General features: G+C 34.6%; 1 protein-coding gene across 4 annotated transcripts; it reads right to left on the bottom strand.

The window, feature by feature from the left end:
• Positions 1–660: 660 nt before the first annotated feature.
• Positions 661–7,232, bottom strand: LOC116188527 (serine/threonine protein phosphatase 2A 55 kDa regulatory subunit B beta isoform-like). Of its 4 annotated transcripts, none has more exons than XM_031517952.1 (14): positions 6,767–7,232; positions 5,527–5,630; positions 5,312–5,410; positions 5,034–5,153; positions 4,412–4,621; positions 4,101–4,192; positions 3,614–3,732; positions 3,105–3,228; positions 2,722–2,845; positions 2,267–2,335; positions 2,083–2,174; positions 1,910–1,987; positions 1,645–1,709; positions 661–1,460 (listed from the first exon to the last, which is right to left on the bottom strand). In XM_031517952.1, exons 1-14 carry the CDS (start codon positions 6,876–6,878, stop codon positions 1,324–1,326), a joined length of 1,545 nt encoding a protein of 514 aa, XP_031373812.1. In that variant the 5' UTR covers positions 6,879–7,232; the 3' UTR covers positions 661–1,323. The 4 variants fall into 4 exon arrangements, with proteins under 4 accessions (XP_031373812.1, XP_031373820.1, XP_031373837.1 ...); XM_031517960.1 differs by having other exon boundaries at positions 4,415–4,621; XM_031517977.1 differs by having other exon boundaries at positions 4,550–4,621.
• Between the last annotated feature and the right edge of the window lie 14,106 nt (positions 7,233–21,338).

Here is a 21,338-nt window from a genome sequence, read left to right as displayed (position 1 = left end):
TTGAAATCCATTAATTGATTTTTTATCAAAGCATAGTATTGTAGTAACACGCACCATCGCCTGACAATTAAGAAATTACAAATTCAATACTCAATAGGACTACCCGTTCCTCCTCATTAGCTATTAGAATTTATATTTTATTGTATTATACCCAGAAACTTCTCTTATAATCTAAAAATAAATTCATTAACCTTTCTTATAATCAAAAAAGAAATTCATTAATTGAATTCAAACCGAAGAGTCTCATTAATTGGATCCAAGAATTGCCCAGCATGTATAATATAACACCACAGAAAGCGCATGTACGACCTATGGTTCAGGGATGGGGGCAGGCCAGTCCAGGTTGGGGATCTGAGTTCCACATAGTTCAGGTTCGAGCTGTTACATTGCTTCTTCCTATTATGCGCCCCCAAAGGTGTAAGTGCTGGTTTTTGTTTCACTCTCAGCACAGCCCTAAATCCGTTATAGAAATAATGAAATCTTGACAGATGTCACCATTTGATTACCGACAACTGTGCTCACAGGCGCAACCTCCGGCAATCTGATCTGCGCTGAGTAATACTGAACTGCCCAACAACCTATTTATGTAAATATTTGGTTCGGTCGACTGCCAATTTCCACTTGACTGATTGATATAACCTCAATATGAACCCAAATAACTTGCAAAAGGAAACAACTAAACTTCATGATTTCATGAGAGATACATTTCTAATGCGTCAGGAATAATGGAGAAGAGAGTCCAAAGACATATATGATCCCTTTACCCTACATCATCCCACAAAACACTATTATTCGATAGAGATACATAGCAGCAAGCTCCGCCGAAGAAAATAAAAACATGTTTTTAGTGGGATAGCAACTATAATTAACAGAAACCTTTAACATGTTTTCCCGAGCCGAAGAAGTTTCAGCTTCACCACCCACCAAGGCCTGAGTGATCAACGAGAATTAATTCATGTCGAAACACAGCTCCTTCCCCATCTTTTCCTTTATATCAAGACCTAATCTAAGCTGCTTCCTGATCTAATCTCTTCCTGTCCTTCACCAGTCATCTTAAGGACTTGACTGACGTAATGAATACATTGGAATGGCAGAAACCAAACTTCTGATACAAAAAAAGAATACGACCAGGAAAAACCGACAGCTAACCTGATGAAGCGAAAGTCCAGATATAGTTTGCCTTGGAAATAGTCAAATCAAACAGTTGGGGTCATGTGGCCTATCGCCCAGAGAAGATAATGATGCGCACCTTCTGAATTTTTGTTAGGAGGAAAGGAATCTTGTCACTGGACGAAACTTGTAAATCCTTTTCACCTACAATCACTACGCATAGTACATGTAGAGACTATTTGAAGCAGCAATAGCGAGTGAGTTCTCTGTTGGATGACAGGCCATGTGGAGCAGCTTTGTGGTGAAATCAAGAGAATTCCCATTTGTATCAGCTCCTGAGTTATCTGTTCCTTTTTAGAATTGAAGTTAGTGAAGCATAAAAGAGCGAGAAAAAGAGAGAAAACTCTGCATTTGTTCAGAAGTCATTTCTAAGAAAAATAAATAAATAAAGGAAATAACGGCTCTGTTCCTTTTTAGAGTTTGAACTACTGAAGCCACAAATAAGAAGGCACACTGATGCCTAAGCACGTATACCTCTTTTGACAACACGAGTTAAACCGAGAGATCTAGAAGGCTTGGAAGGGGTGGGTGCTTGTCTCCTGGAAGCACATAAAACATAATATATTGTCTGAGACAAACACAAAGCGCAAAAAAAACTAAAGCACCTTCATTCAATCAGAAAGCAGCAGCTAAGAGTTTATGCACGAAAAAGGAGATGCACGTTTTAATCTGAAGGCATCCTTCTAGCATACATCCTTCTCTCGAGTCCTAGTTGCCTCAAGTAATACTCAGAGCTTACCTCATTGGGTTTCTGGTAGCTTCGAGTGTTGCAGCTTCTGTGCTCCCTTCGGAGCAACCAAATACACGAAAGACATTGCTGAAATCACAGAGAAGTTGTAAGCATGCCGGGAAATAGCAATAGTAGGAGCGTAATTAATATGGTTAATATATGTGATAAAATATGAGGTAAACCTGTAGGAACCAGTGGCCACTCGAAGCCCATCTCCACTTAAACAGCATTCGAATTTGTCGAAGATAGAGTCGTTCTCATACAAATCGCAAAGCTGATGAATTGGTTTAATATACGGAAATTAGCTCCATTCATGCTGTTTGAATTAGCAGAAGCACTTTTTGAATAATATATAATACAACTCACCTTTGGTCTCAGATATTCATGCACCTGGAAGGTTGCAACTGGACCAGAATCCATATTGATGTCCCAGAGCTGACAGCATCAGCCAGCAAAAGAAATAATTATGTCAGAATGAACCGATCTAGAATTCTTTAACTGCACCACCATACTTTTAGAGTGAGAACGTTTTTTATTAGAATGTCATTCCCAATGAATGAATTTGCTAAATCACAGCCCTCCCACTGTGAGACGACAGTCATCAATTTCAAAACACAAAGTTAACTTCCCCAAAGCAATCTATGTATAAAAACAGCATTTTAATTAATTTTCACATGTCATATGGCTTATAAATTAACCAAAATCATGATTTTTTTTTCCTTTCATATTATAGAGCAGGCTGTCTTTCCTCTAGTTGACAATACGCAGTGGCAACTTTGTTATAGCAAGAATTTAAAGCAAACAAGCGTGAGAATATACACCTTGAGAGTCATGTAATCACGACTAAGAATATGTCTCCCATCTTTAGCAAATTTGACGTCTGAAATAGAAGCTATTATCTCGGTAAAGAAGGATCTTGATCCAGAAGCTTCCTGTACCTCAAACCTGAATATTCAGAATGAAAAATAAGTGGGATTAGATTCAAAGTTTACAAGCCAGAATAATAACAACAACAATGAAATTATTACAGCAAAAGTATTTGCATCAGTATATCTACAAACAGCTCTATGAACATATAAAAATATTCAAAGACACTCGTTTTAATTCATAACTACCTTAACTTCCAGACGCATGACTAAATTACTTAACTTCAAGAAGCATGAATGAATTACTCAAGAAGATGGGTCAACTATTGATCACTTACAATTTGCTATGATTATCACATAGAGCTGACTGTCGCAAATCCACGAGGCGGATTGAGCCTTTTGAGCTACTATATGCCAGCATGTTACAGTGATTTGGATGGAACTCTGCTGAAGTTATCACCTCTGCATTACATTGCAAATAAAACACATGAACAAATTCATACAGCTCATTAACAATTCTATCATCTTTGTCACAAATAGCAAAATAAGCAAATAAACCGTAGGTACTTAAAGAGCATTTATCCACTCTGGATGAAAGAGTTATTGTGTTTGAAGGGAAGCAAATTATCTTTTCATAATCTGGCTAAACCTCAGTGTTGGCATTTGGGTGATCCAAGAGAACGATTTAGCAGAATTGACAGGAATAAATCAATACAAAATAATTTGCACTAAAAATGCTGCCCCCTTTTCGAGCAGAGACTCCCACAGATGCTGAAAAATATAGCAACAAATTTCACATTTTAAATTCATCAGGCAGACAATTGCCAGTGTGAAAGGTGAGCTTTACCAGTAAGATCCTCCATGTTAGTAGGCTTCACATCAACAATATTAAAGCTTTGACTGCTAATTTCCAAATTCCAAAGATTGATTCGCAGATCATCAGCTGATATAAATGTCTCCCCATCACTACAGAAACATTAAAGAAGAAAGCGGTCACAATATGACGACATTACATGCAAAAATCAAGGGAGACTGGACGGGTTTCCGGTGTTGGTTTTTGGGGTGGGGGGTGATTTGGGACAAGGATAGTTTCAAGACCACAAAAAGTTTGCCGCCAGGTGCCATCCTTTCATGCAAGAAATCCTTAAAATTATCATTTCCTGGTTCGGAGGCCCTTTCTTGAGGGTATATAAACATCCTCTCATCCATAAAAGGAAAAGCCAACTTCAAGCAGGAGTCAGGCAGCAACTAGACCAAGAAAAAATAGGAAGCAATAGACAATTCAAAGAAAAGCATATGCACAAGATCGAGGCATTCATATCTGTTGAATAAACCTGTTATTTGATATAGAATTGATATGATAGTCATGTGCATGACCATAGATCCTTCGACATCTGGCCTGAAGGCTCGTCTCATGGCTTGTCACCTACATTCACAATTATACTAAGAGAGTTAACTCTCATAGTGATATAGAGAGGGAAAAAAAAAACCATAGCCTCAGTATGCCACTCCCCATGGGTAAGTTATGGCGGCTGAGATTTTCAATTTACATCTTCAGAACTCATGTGTTGCCGCCCCACGATATCATTTATAATAATATATAGAGAAACAACTGAGATATCAAAATTACTAAGTTGAGTACAACTACCGCAGGCAAATGTAGCGAAGAAAAACCCTCAGATGGAAACTGAAAGTCATTTATCGAACAACCAAAGTGCTTCGCATCACATCCTCCATTTTCAAAACAAGGTTTAGATGAAATTGGAATGCTAGTGGAACCCACTGTGCCATTTCCCATAGTGTTTGAAGGGTCAATATTCATGTTGCATACTTTCTTTAATTTCTTCTCTTGAACCTGCTCAAATTAAGAAAAAGAAATATCATAATCCTTCCCACGGATATAAAACCAAAAGTATCTAGCTTTCAAAAATTACAAGCATATCAAGCACAGATCATCTATGTACAACCAAGGCCTGATATCTCCATGTGCTTGCGGACTTTTTTTTTCCTGTGTTCATTCTATATATATATATATATATATATGGATACTGGCAGACTGATATGAATGTCAAAGTTGCCTACAGTGGCAACACAATTCTCTTTTAGGAAGTTAATACTAGATAAAAAGCACAAACATAAGCACTTCAAACATGAGTTTAAGTAGCAATGAGGCAGTGTTGTTAATGAAGAAGGCCAGAAAAGTATGAAAGCCTCAAACAGCTTAGGTCCTGAAACATATCAATCCATAGCATGAAAGTCACCGGTACCTTCCACAATTTGATGGTCTTGTCATTTGTGGAGAGAAGAAACAGCGCACCATTTACTGTCTGGCACCATCTAATTTTGTTGATTTTCTCCTCAATTTCCAAGCTCTTTAAGTAATCAAACTACATTTGAACAAACTAAAATGCAGGTTAATTGATATTCACACAACATTTACTTGACAAACAAAAAAAGAGAGAGATATCCATTGCTTCATAAGATATATAGTGATGTACAGAAAAAACCATAAGTAGTTAATCCAGAAGAAATCCAAAGAAAATACCTCTGGCTCATGGCTTTGAAACTCTGTTTTATAACGGAACTCTGGATGCTTGCTTATTGAATAGTCCATCCTCTCAAGATCTCTCCTACGTGGCCCATTCTACATATTGCCAATGTATGTCAGAAAAGTAAGTGTATATAACCAACAAGAGATAACAGTAAAATGAGATTTCAGAGCAAAGAGATAAACAAATAAGCACATAAATAGCGACTCACATCCCTATTGTCTGTCCTTTCAAATAAAACAACTCGACCCCCACGATCTCCAGTAGCAAGGTAGTTGCCAGTTTTGTCAAATTCAATAGCTGAAATTATATCAACTGCAAGAACCAAATAACAATGCTGCTTTTTAGCATATTTTTACATCCAATAGTTGGTTGTGCACATAATTTCCAAATGCAAGAAAGTAATCCATCAGCACAACACAGGATGCAGGATGATGCTTGATTTACCCTTGCAGATATTGTCTGTGGCATACTTACAATTACCTTACTAGAATGCTTAGAATCAATAGCAATGAATTATGCTGTTCTTGTCAATTTAATGACTGGGAATAGTTGAGAAAATGCTACATATGGCAAGAGGCTTGCAGATTTGCAGATTTGACTACCTAACTATAGAACTAATGGAACAAACATTGCTCATGTTTGAAGTATGCATGGTCTCATTTGGAATTAGACCCTTTAAAGTTCCTCATCTAGTCAAATCATAGCAGAACGGAACCTTTCCCATTACGGTGATCCAATGAACTATGATAGAAATGACCCTCTTCAATGGTGTGCAGCAATCTATTTTGAGTTCTGGAACTTCAAGCCAATATATATGTATATATAATAACTCAGCTAACCTCCCCAACTCAAAAGGAAAAGAAAAGGAGTTTATCAAGTATTCTGATAAGTGCCCTTTGCCAAAATCCTGAAAATGAAGTAACCACAAGTGGTACTCTGCACAAACTTATAGAGGCATAGGCACATTGTCCCCCCACGCATATCGATCACATTTTCACAACATGAGCCTCGTCAGTGACAATTAAGCACAGCATTTCTTAATTAACAGCAACAATCAAACTCGAGCGGCGAAAGACTGAGGATTTTCATGGGAAGTCACCCCCATTAAATCTCATTTCTCTAATCTCAATTGCCCACCGAATGGAGGATATGACGAAACTAAGAGTTGCCCAATTGCTTGAACATTAAGTAGTGAAAAGAGCTAAAAAGGAAAAGCTGAATAGAATGGAAACACCTAATCTAATTTCGGTAAAAGCAAACTGAACAGCAATGCCTCCTTCGGCAAATCTATATGAGTAGAGGCCCTATCAATCAATTCTCAGTGCAATCACAGTGAGTGAAGCTCCAGAAAGAGAAGCGGATACGGATAGGGATAAATTGATTGGAGCTGACACTGATGGAAACCCCAATCAGCTGAACTGAAATGAGGCAAACGCCAAGATTCGTACCTTCCTGGACCTCCTCGCCGGCAGCCGGCTCGCCGAAAACCTGAGCGAATTTCCACTCGAGCGGCTCCGGCACCGCAGCCGTTGACGCGGCGTCCCCGGCACCTCCGTTCATCAAAACAAGGAATCAAGAACACAAGGAGGAGAGAGAAAGAGAGAGTGACGGTCCGACGGGCGAGCAGATGTGAAGGAGGGCGAACTCAATGCACGGGCAACCGATCCGATGATACGATCCGAGCTTCTCCTACATGAATCTGGCAGATTCGGAGGAGGGAGCTGCGAGTGGGGAATGCGGGGGGGCGATTCACGGCTACGTGCATGCAGAGGTTGCGAATCGATGGGATTTCACTGTCTCTCGGCTTTGGCTGTGAAAGACGAAGAAGAAGAAGAAGATGAAGAAGAAGATGATGAAGAAGAAGGAGAAGGACATCACATCTCTCTTCTCCCTCTCGTGCGTGTCCGTAGAGAAGGAAAACAACGGGAATACGAGATTTTCTTTTATTCATCATTTTAATTAATTATTATTATTAATTTATTATTATTTGGAGAAAAACTCTTTAGTTTTTTTAATTAATTTAGCACTTTCTTTATTTATTATATAATAATAATTAATATGACAAAATACGCTAGATATCATATGATTTTACCGTTTTTTCAAATCTATCATGTGCTTTTAAAATTATCAAAAATATCCCATGATTTATATTTTTTTCAAATATATCTCGCTGTTATATTTTCTGTCAATATTTAACGATCTTATTACTGTGGCCCTTTACTTGGGATAGATTTAAGAAAAAAATCAAAATTATGTGATAGATTTGAGAAAAAAATTAAAACAATTGGATAAATTTAGAGCCTAATTACGTTCTTAATGGAAAATATAACGTCGGGATAGATTTGAAAAAAAAAATGTAAACCATGGGATATTTTTGATAATTTTAAAAACATATTATAGATTTGAGAAAAATGTAAAATCATGAGACATAGTAAAAATCCCGAATTAGTAATAGTTGAGACTTATTGGGATTACAAAGTTAGAGTTTTCAAAATTATATTTCTCATTAAATATAGGGTTGAATTTAAAAATCTGAATTTTGTTCTCTTTCATAAATCACAAACATGTATGAAGAGGAAAAAAAAACATGTATACCAATTGAGGGGTGCCATAAGAAAACATCACGATAATTTTTTCTAAGTAAAACTTCACCTTCTTATTAATTGACTCTTTGATTCTCTACTATTAATTTTTTCATTTTTCATATTCTACATTTTTTAATACCTACATTTAACGAATTTTAAATATTCATTGATGTTTTTGTATTTGAGGGTATAATTAAAGAACCTTTTTGAAAAATATAAAACATTCTCCCAATAATTTAGGCTTTGTTTGGGAATGTAGAGTTTAAATCCACTCAATTTCAATTATAAATAATTATATTTATTTGAGATTGTAATAATCATGCGGTTAAATTATGGAAAAAAAGTAATGAATAGTTGAGAGAAAGTAATGATTGTGTTGTTAAATTCTAAAAAAAGTAATGAATAATTAAAAAAATTTAGTATTAAAAATTGAATTGAATGGTAATTAAGGTAAAAAATAATAAAAAAAGGAAAAAAGTAATAATTGTGTTGTTAAATTGAAGATAAGTGGAGTTAAAGTGAAATAGAGTTAAAAAAATTATTCATTTACCAAATAAGGTCTTAAATTTTTTCTTGATATAGGAAATGTTTATTTGACTTTACTATATTAAATGTCCTATAAATAGAATCACAAACATTCATTTTTCTCGCCATATTTTCTCTACTCTTATTCTCCCATATTCAGCCTGTTTGGATATGAAAATATCAAAGATAGCATGGGGAATGAGGTAAATATTTTACCATTTTTCACTTGCAAGAGCTCATTATCTCTCAACCCTGACTTAGGTTTTAATGATAGTGAAAATTTATTAAAAATTTTGAATTTATTTAAAATGACCAAATTATCTTGCTAATAAATCCGTATAGAAGGATAACATAGTTATGTAACTTAAAATTCTTTCCCTTCCTCTCCATTTTCTTCATTAACATGCATCCAAACAAAATCAAAGTTTTTCCTCCCTTCCCTTCCCTTCCCTTCCCTTCGGACCTTCCCCTTGTTAAGCATATCCAAATAAGAGTAGAATTTCCTTCCTTTTTAGGGGTATTCGTGAGTATTCCTAAATGGATGTTGACCCTGCTACGACCCTAATGAATAATAAAAGGATTTTACTCGTTGAGCCATGAGAAAGACTTGAGGATTTTTCGTCAAAATCTATAGGATATGGGAAGGGTCGGGTATTTGGCATCAAAACTCATCCCGAATCCATTAAGCTTGAAATAACTAAAATACCACCATTCATTTGTTAATTTTACAAAGTACCCTTCAATTATGGGTTTACGCATCACTCAGTGTTATCAGAATCGGACTAGACGTCGAACCGGTTAGGGTATGAGTTCATGGGTTTGTGAGTTCAACCGGAGGTTCGATGGGTTGGACCGCAGATTTAATTAATCATAATATTCTATTATTTAACATAATATCTATCTAAATTCATTAACAATGCATAATATTTGGGAACAATACTAATTGATGAAGAAATAAAGCAATAAGTAGTTGTTGTCTTCTTTTTTTTTTTTTTTGCTAACTCGGGATGTTCGGGTTTCGCCCGACTAATCCTCGGGGCTCCATGAACCCCGGCAGCGCACAGAGCCGATAATTACGCCAAAAGCGCTCCGATGGCCCCAAGGAGATTCGAACCCGAATCTCGGTGCAAACTTGGGTGCACATTAACCATTAGGCTGAACCCCTTGGAGTTGTAGTTGTTGTCTAGTTGGTTGTGCACATAAAGGGAGAGGTCAGAGGTTCAAAACCTTTTATTGTCAATAATTTTGTTTATATATTTGTTGGGAAAATAGCCCCATATAGCACAGTTTTTACCTTATTTTTACTTCATAGCACATTTTTAAAAGTTGTCATGATCTAGCACGAATCACCATTTTATTCCTGGATCTAGCACACCAACGCGCTAGGAAGTGAAAATAAAGTAAAAACTATGTTATATGAGGTTATTTTTCCTTTTTTCTATTTGAAGATTCACCGCCCAGAAAAATCTGAAAATTAGTATGGAGTTTTATAATAATATCAGGAACATGGGTTAAGAGTTTAAACTATTTTTGAGATCGGACGGTTTACAAAAACTATCAAAATCAGAATACCGAAAAAATGGGTAAATATTTTTTATGTGAAGATTCACCACCTAGAAGAATCTAAAAATCTGTGTGGAGCTTTATAATAATATCAGGAACATTGGGTAAAAGTTTCATATCGTTTTGAGATTGGGCGATTTACAAAAACTATCAAAATCGGAACACCGAAAAGATAAGTAAATATATTTCATCTGAAAATTCATTGTCTAGAAAAATATGAAAATCTCTGAGGAGCTTTATAATAATGTCAGGAATATGGAAAAAAAAAAGTTTTATCTTGTTTTGAGATAGGACGATTCACAAAAACTATCAAAATCAGAGTACCGAAAATAATGGTAATTATTTTTTATCTGAAGATTCACTGCCCAAAATAATTTGAAATTTTGTACAGAGCTTTATAATAATATCAGGAACGTGGGGTAAAAGTTTCACCTCGTTTTGAGATCGGACAATTCACAAAAGCTATCTAAATCACAACACCGAAAAAAGAAGTAAATATTTTTTATCTGAAAATTCACCACCCAAAAAAATCTAAAAATTAGTGTGGAGCTTTATAATAACATCAGGAACATGGGGTAAAAGTTTCATCTCGTTTTGAAGTCGAGCGATTCACAAAAACTATCAAAATCGGAACATCAAAAAGATGGGTAAACATATTTTATCTGAAGATTCACTGCCCGGAAAATTCTGAAAATCTGTGAGGAGCTTTATAATAATGTTAGGAACATGGGAAAAATTTTCATCTTGTTTTGAGATCGAACAGTTCACAAAAACTATCAAAATCAAAGCTCTGAAAAGAATTGTAATTATTTTTTATCTAAAGATTCGCCGCCCATAAAAATTTAAAATTTTGTGTGGAGCTTTATAATAATATTAAGAATGTGGGGTAAAAGTTTCGTCTCATTTTGAGATCAGACGATTCACAAAAACTATCTAAATCACAACACCAAAAAAAGAGGTAAATATTTTTTATCTAAAAATCAACCACCCAAAAAAATTTGAAAATTTGTGTGAAGTTTTATAATAACATCAAGAACATGGGGTAAAAGTTTCACCTCGTTTTGAGATCATACGATTCACAAAAATTATCAAAATAAGAATACCAAAAAGAGTGATAAATATTTTTTTAAGGAAAAATAATCCCATGTAGCACAGTTTTTACCTTATTTTTACTTCCTAGCACGTTTTTAAAAGTTGTCACGATCTAGCACGAATCACCATTTTATTCTCGGATCTAGCACACCGTTAAACTCCGTCTAACAGTGTTTAACGGTTTTTAGATGAAGTTTAACGGTGTGCTAGATCTATGAATAAAATTGTGATTCGTGCTAGATCGTGACAACTTTTAAAAACGTGTTAGGAAGTGAAAATAAAATACAAATTGTGCTATATGGGGCTATTTTCTCTATATTTGTTCAACTATTGAACCCATGGACCGACCGGTTTAGTGAATTTTTAGATTCAAAGCAACCGGTTCTGTGGGTTCAACGGTTCAATTGTACTTCTCAAGTGAAAAGGTGGAACCGGATTGGTCATGGTGCGGGTTCTCAATTCGATCGGTCGAACCGTCCGGTCCGATTCGGTTCTAATAACAATGGCATCGCTCTTCACCATCATCGTTGCTTCCTATGTCCTTTCCATTTCTCTCCTCTCTATTCCCTCTGCCTCCTTTGTCCTCTTCGCCTTCATGTGTCAAGCTTATCGTTACCCTTATATTCCTTTATTTCCTCATCGGTCAAGCACTAATCTTCTTGAGCTATCACCCTATCACACCGTTACTCTTTTGTTCATGTTCTTTTATAATGAATATGTGTCATGCAGGCGTGGTATCTTGACCTCTGCTGCCGACTTCGGGATGTTTTGTTAAACACGTGTCCTAAGACCCAATCGAGATTGGAGTCGTCACTACACCGTTTTATTTTGCTTATGAGTCACCTAAAGTCACCTATGGGGTTGGGATACTAACTGCCTAAGGATTTAAATTTGACTCAGTCTTTCTAACCAAAGAAACGGGTTAGGGGGCTCTATTACGAGATTAGAGGCTCGCAAGCCAATAACTCGCCGTTTCGGTACCCTCCTGGGCTCCTAATAGTTCTAACACATTTTATTCATTAAAGTCAAGTTATTTAATCCTAGGGTCGGGTCTACACTCACGAATGTGCAAAGAAATTAAATAATAAATTATAGACTCCGCACGATACATGTGCTTATACAATTATACAGTCCGACTCAAAATAACTCACATTCAGACCAAGAAAGAAAGAAAAAGGTCGTGCCTTCAGGCCGATAATACATGTGTCATACATTCATGCCAACATTTACACAGCGGGCCGAGTGGGTCTAGAAATGGGCCTAAGGCCCAAAAGAGGAATATAGGCCTAGGGCACCTAACCTGGAAAAGTTCCAAGTTAATTTCCCATGTCTACTTATTTTATTCACGGTTTTTCGATTTCATTCACATGGTTATGTTTACGTGAATTAGCTGATTAATCCTCAAAATCTATGAAAAAATTATCTTAATCCTCCAATGTTAATTTGATCTTCAATTTGAATCCTAAGACTCAATTAGTTGATTGATTTTCCTTAATCCCCGTGACATGTGTCAATATACATGATTAAACTTTTTTAACTATTTTACAAACAAGAAATCGAATCATTAATCCAATTAGGTCAAGTGATGGACTTTAATCCGGTTTAGGGACCTCGGGGTCCTAATGACTTGTCCTGAAGGTCACGAAGACCTTCCTAGTTTTTAAGACTCCTAATTAAATCACTAATTAACCCAACTCGTGATTTAGGACAAATACACATGATTATTACAAGTTAACATGTAAGTTTCACGGTTTGACCGATTTTGACGCAATTAGACATATACAAGTTCGGCCGACACTCACAAAGGTGATTATCTACATTAATCAAGCCTAGATACTCTCAATTAGACTCAATTGGACTCTAATTCCTAAGGTCGAAACACTAATTAAGTCAATTTCACCTAAATTGGTCTAATTACTCCTAATTAGACTCAAATTAAGCGAAATTAAACTCAAATAGGCCTTAATCCACTCGGCCCTACAGATCATCCATACATTCATGATCTTCATACATCAATTGAAACACAAATTGAAAGAATTGGCCACAATTAGGCCTTATTACACACGAGGAATGAATAATCAATCTAATTAGCACCTAGGTCCAATCAAACCCCAAATGCAATCAATTAGGACTCGGATCAATTGCGCAAAAAATTTTCAGCATGCAAGTCAATTTTGATCTAATTAAAGCTAATTAGACCTAATTAAGCAAGATTTTTTAATCAATGGAAAGCTCATTATACACAATTAAATTCAATCAAGTAACAAATCATCAAAATGACTCATCTAAGCCTATTTTACAAAAAATTCCAGAATGTCACGAAGTTCAATTTCATGCTAATTTCACCTAATTAAGCTAATTCAAGCATAATTACACATAGTCAAATTCGTAATTAGTCCGATTATATACGAATTGGCAAATTGCACCTAATTGATCCCAAATTGGACCTAATTACTACCCGATCAGAATGTCAACACGAGCAATTAAGTAAGATTAAACCCAATTAGAACCTAATTAGCACATATGCAGACTAATTACAACTAATTATGCATAAATTGACTTAATTAGCACCAAGGCAAGTCCAATTAATCATGCAATTGGTCTTTCCCGAGTACAATCAAGACTAATTAACCAAGTTTGATCCTAATTAAGTAAGATACTACTCAATTAATCCTATCCAGACTCTAAATCACACAATTTACAAACTTAGTCATCTAATTTACTCATAGTTATCCTAATTAAGCACAAATTGTCCAAGATGGGAGCTAAAGAGCTCCATCCCGGTCCTACACAAAGGCAAAAAGTCGCCTATCTCACCTTAGCTTGGCACGGTTCGGACTCACGAGCTCGAAATCGGTGGAAATTACACTTAAACTCACTAAATCCTACTAATATGTATGAACTATAGGCATTATTAGAGATTTTGGGGTAATTTTGACAGAGTTTTAGCACATGAATTGCCAAAAGTCCTCTAATAATGAAAATGAACCCATATTTGTAGATATATGGGAGTCGGGGGCTGTTTTGCAAAAACTGATAGTTCATGGACGAAAACGCAATTTAATTTTTGCGATTTGAGAGCTCTGGACATGTTCAGTTGTTCGAACCTATTCGTTGGGACAGCTGATCAGGGGGTGCGATTACCATCCGCGCTTCTGTGCAGGGACGCGGGAACTAACCGCGCCCATGTCTTAAAATTCCACCTCAGTGAGAGTTGACTTGAACCAGTTGAACCGAACTAGTTTGGCCGGGGCAAAAATTACATATGTGCCCTCAAACTTTCAAAAACATTGCATTTTCACCATTTTCGGGATTTTAAAGCATATTTGAGCAAAGAAAAATTATCAGAAAATATCCTCGGTTTAGAAAATATTTTCTAAGTATATACCACCTAAACATGAATATTTTCTCTATGTGAGAATATTGTTTTTCTTCGTCTCGAATCCTTATCCTGTTGGATAAAATATATAAATCGAAGGGTTTGAATAAGAGAAAATTTATCATGCCTTCTTATAAATAATACAAGCAATTGGGTTTTAAAACAAGGTCTCCAGAGATTGAGTTTGACGTTTTGAAATCCGTATTACACGCGTGTCTCCGGAGAAAGAAATATTGTCAATTAACTCGTATAATTTTGAAAATAGGCATTGATAGTTAAAATTAAGCGCTTAGCACTCAAAAACTTACGTGTTTATTCTTGATAGTCCGTCTTCTTACGGGTGCTTCGTCGGTTTTCTAATTTGATGTGCTCTCCAAACAAAGATCCTAGCCCAAGCCGAGATGAAGTGCTGACAATATGAGTGCATAAATGGTAAAGACGAGTTCTCAATGAAAACCCGTTAATTTAATAAGAATGGTTTGAGATTTTTCCTACATATTCTTAACAAGTTTCAGAATGATTTGGAGGCAGACTCTTTTCTAAAGGGTGGATTTGGGAAGGATCCCTGGATTTGTACAGGGATTCCTACTTGTTTTCCCTCCATTCCATTCCCTTCCCTTTCCTACCCCTTATTTCTTTCCTTTCCCCTCTATTCCGTTTAATGAATTATATCCTCTCTCAGTATACTCACATATGTTTTAAATGACAATTATCTCTATATTAATTCAATTATATTATGATTTTTTCGGTTATAAGGAGATTCGTTAACCTAGTAAAATAAAATAGAAATTCTAATAGCTAACAAGCATGGCTAGTCTTATTAGGGATCGAATCTGGAACCTCTTAGTTACAGACTATGACGTCTGCCACTACGTTACACTCTCTTTTGCTTATATTATGATGTTACTTCAATGGATTATCTCTATTTTAAACACACATAAAAGATTATTGAAAGAAAAGTGCAACATGCGAGAGCTCTATTTTACCTATTCTCTGCTTTTTAAATTCTCTCAATACTTTAATTATGTTATTTTTAATGAAATTATGATATCCAGTCACTGTGTTGAAAGTTGCAAATAAATTTTTTAAAATTTTCCAAAAGATTGAAATTTTTATTTCAATTCATGAGAAATATTAAAATTTCCTTAAAAGTTTAAAATAATAAATTAAATAACTTATTAAACATACACAAGCCACGGACCTACATCTAGAATATAACAAAAAATAAGCAGTACGCATCCTTCACTCCCTTGGTGAAAAGGAGAATACATAGAGGAAATTTCCAATAATAGAGGCCGACGCGTACTATCATCACCCAATGGAGCTGACTAGTGTCGTCTAAGACTTCTCGCGAACTAACCTGAGCGGTGGTGGTTGGCATCAAGCACCCCCCAGCCCTTTCTTCCTTTACCTCTCCTTTTTGTTTTTCTAATAATAGTTTTTATTTCTGTAATTGAAAAAATTGAAAAATTTACTTAAAAATGGATGAAAGTTTGAATATCTAATGGAAAACTTAAAATTAAGTATTAACAAAGCAATTACAGTTTCAGACCTAAATTTCCTAAGAACTTTCATTTTTAACTACATTTAGGAAAGAAGTAAAATACGGAATCTTTTTACAAAAGTAACATATTAATATTTTGAAGAGAAAATATGCTCGGATTAATTGTTAATTATATTGTCTAATGTAAAGAAAATAAGACCACATCAACAAAGTGTTAGCGGAGTGATAAACGATCGTAAGGAGGAGAACGCAAGTTCGAATCCCGGAAAACGCAATTATAGGAAGGAGAATAATTTTTAATATTCGATCTCCCCATAATTGTGAAAATAGTGCCTTCAAGATCATGTCACATTCTTTCTTCTCTTCAAAGTACTAGTACAAATAAGCTAAAACTTCAATTTTACTTGATAGTGCCTGGTAATACCTAGGGGAGTGCATGGGTATCAAGTAGACTTGAAATCCGTTGGAACCTTCCTGTTAGGGTAGGGTCTGGGTAGATAAAAAAAATATGGGGTAGGGTCTTATTGATTCTTTCTCGTCACGTCAATGTCGGCTAGGATAATTTAAGATTTTCTCATCTACTCTAACCTCCACTTGCCCAAAATTATTTTGAAAAGAGAGTTTGAAATTTTAGTATAACAATGGTAAGAAAATCATCTTACTCAAAACTCCCAATGCTCCTTTGTCTCGTGCTTCATTTCTCAAAAATGATCTCAGTTAGGGGTGTGCATGGATACCAGACATACCTGGAGCCGGTTAGAACCTACCCACCAGGGTAGGGTCCGGGTAACTCCAATTGAAAATAGGGCAATGTTCAGGTAGTAACTTAAAGAATCGGAGAAAGTAGGTTTTGATTCCAGTTCCAACATACAGGGCCCCCATGAAACCGGTACTCGGAAACTTTTTTTTTGAAAAGATTATTTTATATTTACATAATCCTCCATATGTGATGTAGTAGCTATAAAATCTTAAGGAGAGCTTATTTGCTTAGTCTACTAAAAAGAGCTCCATCATCCTTTTTTTTGCTAAATAGTTACATAATTTTTTGGTAACGTATTTACTTTGTCTATTATATAATCTTAAGGAAAGCTACATAATCCTTAGTTCTGTGGATGGATGTGATCCGATTAATTTATGTTGACATTTATTTGTTTTGCGTTATTGTGAATGAGATTTTTTCAATTTTAGTTATTTATTTCATTCATTGTGAGAAAAAAATAAGTTATAGGTTCCAGCAGGGCACCCAGAACCTGTAGTATAATTCAGGCTCCGGATAGGTTCCGGTTTCATGTTTCAACGGGGTAGGATTCGGTTCCAAAATCTTGGAACCTGTGCCCTACAGGGTAGGGTCCGGGTATTGTGAAAAAAAAGAGTATCCGGACCCACACACCCCTAATCTCAGTGCCAAGAAATAATAATAGAGCCACATTATTAATGATTTAAGATACACAATTTATGGTATTTTTGCTTTGACTGAACTCTTTGTTGTGATGTAAATAGTAAGATTTTTTTTACGTGAATTCTGATATCTGGAAGCCCAATTAGGTCTAGACTAATACAGTTGAGTCGGGTCAGTCTACTAAGGGGTAAAACTCTCCCAACATGAATTTTTTGCATTCACAAGGACTCGAACTCTACACCTTACTTAAGCGGAACGAGTGCCAAACCACTTGAATCAACCCACATTGGTAAATAATATGTTTTTTAATACATTAAAATAAAACTAAATAATAAATTGGGAGCAATATGCTCATAAGTTAAACAAAATATTTGCAGATGATCAAACGAGCAATAAATAATAAAGTGTGTTTAGTGGCACATGATATTTTGTGCCGGTGGCATGGGCTGGAGGATTTGTCGATGCATGGTATATTATATAGAAGAGGTTGCGGTATTATAATCTACTTCTTGATCCTTATCCAAAAAACATAATTTATGCATTTATCGTAGCTTATTTAGAAACGTTGTATTGTGTTCCTATAAATATTTTTTTCGAATATATATATATATATTTCGTGCATCGAGATCTTTAGTGGAAATTTAAACACTAGCTAGAACAAGTTGATTTGAGAATTTTTTGTTAAAATCATGTTTTCCTTATATTATTTTATTTGAAATGATTATATGTAAATGGAATTTTATAGACAAAGGATCTTATAAAGGGGAAAAGTTTTACGAGTCAATCAAAGAAGGAAATATGAGACTTAAGAGTGTTTGGATCCCGTTTGGTTTGGAAAATTTTTTTAACTCTACTTCACTCTACTAAACTTTAACTCTACTTATCTTCAATTTAACAATATAATTATTACTTTTTCCTTTTTATTTAATTTTTTTAATCATTCAATTCAATTTTTAATATTAAATTATCTCAACTATTCATTACTATTTTCACAATTCAACAATCACAATCATTACTTTCTTTCAACTATTTATTACTTTTTCACATTTTTCTCATAATTCAACAAAATAATTATTACAAATTAATTAAAATCAAAAAATCAATTCTACTCAATTTTAAAACCAAACACAACCTTGGGTCCAGCCATGGCTATTTTAGTCCTATCAACAATAAAATTGATGAATTAGTGAATGAGGAGTGGCATAAAAGCTCACCATTTTGATAAATTTATACAAATTAAGTTGCATTTCCTCCGGAGTTAAACTGAAAAGACAAATTCTTCTTCGCTGGAGTTGGAGATTGATTTAGAAAAGAAAATCTGATTAAAAGATGCTAAAAGAAATGAATTGAGATAGTTTCCATCAAGTTTGGCTTAAATTCAGGTCTCCCCTCGGATGAAGATTTAGATTGGCCCACATAAAAAAAATTTCACTAGTAACAATTCTAAGATATAAGAAAGTATTGATGACTATTTTCATCTACACGATTTGATGACCCTTTTCTGTGGCGTAAATCAAATCAATTTTTTTTTCATGTCAGAACACGCCATCTAGGTATCTACATTCCTATTTGACGTGGTAGCTTTTTTTTTTTTGGGAGTTCTATAGAGATAGTAACTTGAAGACTCAAATCAAATTAAATAAAATTATAAAAATTGGGATCAAAGAAGGGGGTTGGAGGCGCCTCGCCAGCCACCCATCCCTAGATCCCGCCGCTGGGGTCTCTTCTCTAATCCCAATCTGATTTTTCTTTTTTCTTTTTTCTTTTTAATTATATATATATATATATATATTGTATTTTATTTAATTTGTTTTGAGTCCCACAAGTTACCATTCATGCAGAACTCCCCTAGAAAAAGCCGTCACATCAATTTTCTGTCCATTTTTTGGTAGAACGTAGACATTGTACTGTGGCGTGAAATTTTTTTTTCTTGTTGTATGGTGAAATTGATTCTAAGTATTGCAACATGAAAAAAATATCATCAAACCTTGTTGTATAGTGTAACTTTCCTTTTCTATAAAAGCGATTCGTAATTTAAAAAAAAAAGAGAAAAAAAGATGAAAGTCTTTTCGAAACTTAAGCATATATATGGAGAAATTTTTTGTTGATCCTACCATGTCATGCAATGTGAGAAAGTATCAACGGAATTGAAATAAATTGCAGAGTCAATTTTGAGTAATTTATATAAATATTAAATTAATTGTAATAATCTAATGGGTTATTTCTCGTTATATCATTGTGAGGTAGAATTGTATAAAACTTTCATGCATATATAGTTACATATCACGTATTTTCATTCTTTTATTTCAAAAAATTCCTATTTATAGTAAATGACCAATAAAGGAAAGGATTCACGCAATATAAGCCCTAAAATTGTAATGAACTTGGCCAACTAGCATGAAAGCGAATATATGCTTTGGTTATATCACAAGACAAAAGGTGAAAGGGGCCAACTAATAAAAGAAAAAATGAATTACATCGATACTCGTCCTCGACTCAATATGAAGAAGTTTCGAGTTTGATTGCCAATTTATTTTTTACTTTTGTTTCCTTTTTTTCCTATCCTTAAACCTATGATATGTCTTATAATTGATAAATAATAAAAAACGGTGCACGTTCAATATATATATAAAAAATAAAGTAACATCAATTTAAAATTTTAAAAAGTTTTTATTTGCTAATTTTTATCTTGTTTTATGATTTTCTTTAGAATTTTTTAAGGGTAAATTTTATTGACACCCCTTATAGTTTTTAAAAATGACAATGGCACCACTATTTTTAAAATTGAACACTTAGGTCGTATTTGATTTTAGAGTTGAGTATAGTTGAATTTTAATTTTAATTGGTTTGTAATGATTGTGTTATTGAAGTATGAGAAAAAGTATGAAAAAGTAATGAATAGTTGACAGAAAATAATTATTGTGTTGTTGAGTTGTGGAAAAAGTAATGAATAGTTGAGAGAAAGTAATGATTGTGTTGTTGAATTATGAAAAAAATAATGAATAATTGAGAGAATTTAGTATTAAAAATTGAATAGAATGATTAAAAAAATTGAAGAAAAAGAGAAATAATAATTGTGTTATTGAATTGAAGATAAATGGAGTTAAATGGAGTAAACTTAAAAAATGTTTGTAAAACCAAACAAGGTTACTAACCATGTCTTTACGAATATGACAGGTTACTAGGTGCCATCTACACACGTATATTGATGTGTCATTTCCTTAGTAATTTATATTTTAGAAAATCGAGGAAAATAATTTTGAAATTAGAAAAAAGACCAATACACTCTCTCTCTCTCGAAACATGAACGGTGAAGGGCCTTCATACTGGTCGCCACACCCTAGGAAGACAACATCACCAGCCTTTGACTGAAAGAGATCTCAGTCATCGATTAGGTATTTTGGACCAAAATATAGTCGATGACTTCTTAGGTTGATTCTCGAAGCACATAATTCTCTCCGGTTGGAAAAGACTTAACCTCGAGTCTTCGTCGATCTTCTCATGGACTTCAAAATAGCACTTAAGTTTATTTGTGCGCTTCTGCTGCTTTTTAGCTTGCCACTTAAACACCATCTCTTTCTTTGCGACCTTTCTCTTATAGTTCTTCATAGACTGACTTCTTTGTGCTTCATCGCCAATAAACTCTTTGGTTGAATTGCTGCTTTCTTGGTGGAGTCATATACACCTTGGTTAATTTTGGCTCGATTGGACATAACACCTTATTTAAATTTTTAATAGCGACTTCTTCTTGAAGTTCCACTTGGGGTGAACTTAAAATGATTTCCTTCAAGATTTTCTGTGGAGAGTTTGAAATTAATGCCTCCGGGACATTCTCTTCAAAGGATAAATCATTTACCATCAAACACATGAATATATTGTGACTTTAGCATTGGCTCGTTCTTCGACTCTATTTCTTCATCCTCTTCTATTTTATTGTCCTTCTTGGAGATTTCTTCTTCGATCCGCATAATTT

This window comes from Punica granatum, chromosome 1 (genome assembly GCF_007655135.1).
Source record: "Punica granatum isolate Tunisia-2019 chromosome 1, ASM765513v2, whole genome shotgun sequence".
Taxonomy (NCBI): Eukaryota; Viridiplantae; Streptophyta; class Magnoliopsida; order Myrtales; family Lythraceae; genus Punica; species Punica granatum.
Note: the sequence above shows the minus strand (reverse complement) of the source record. Positions and strands in the feature narration are given on the sequence as shown.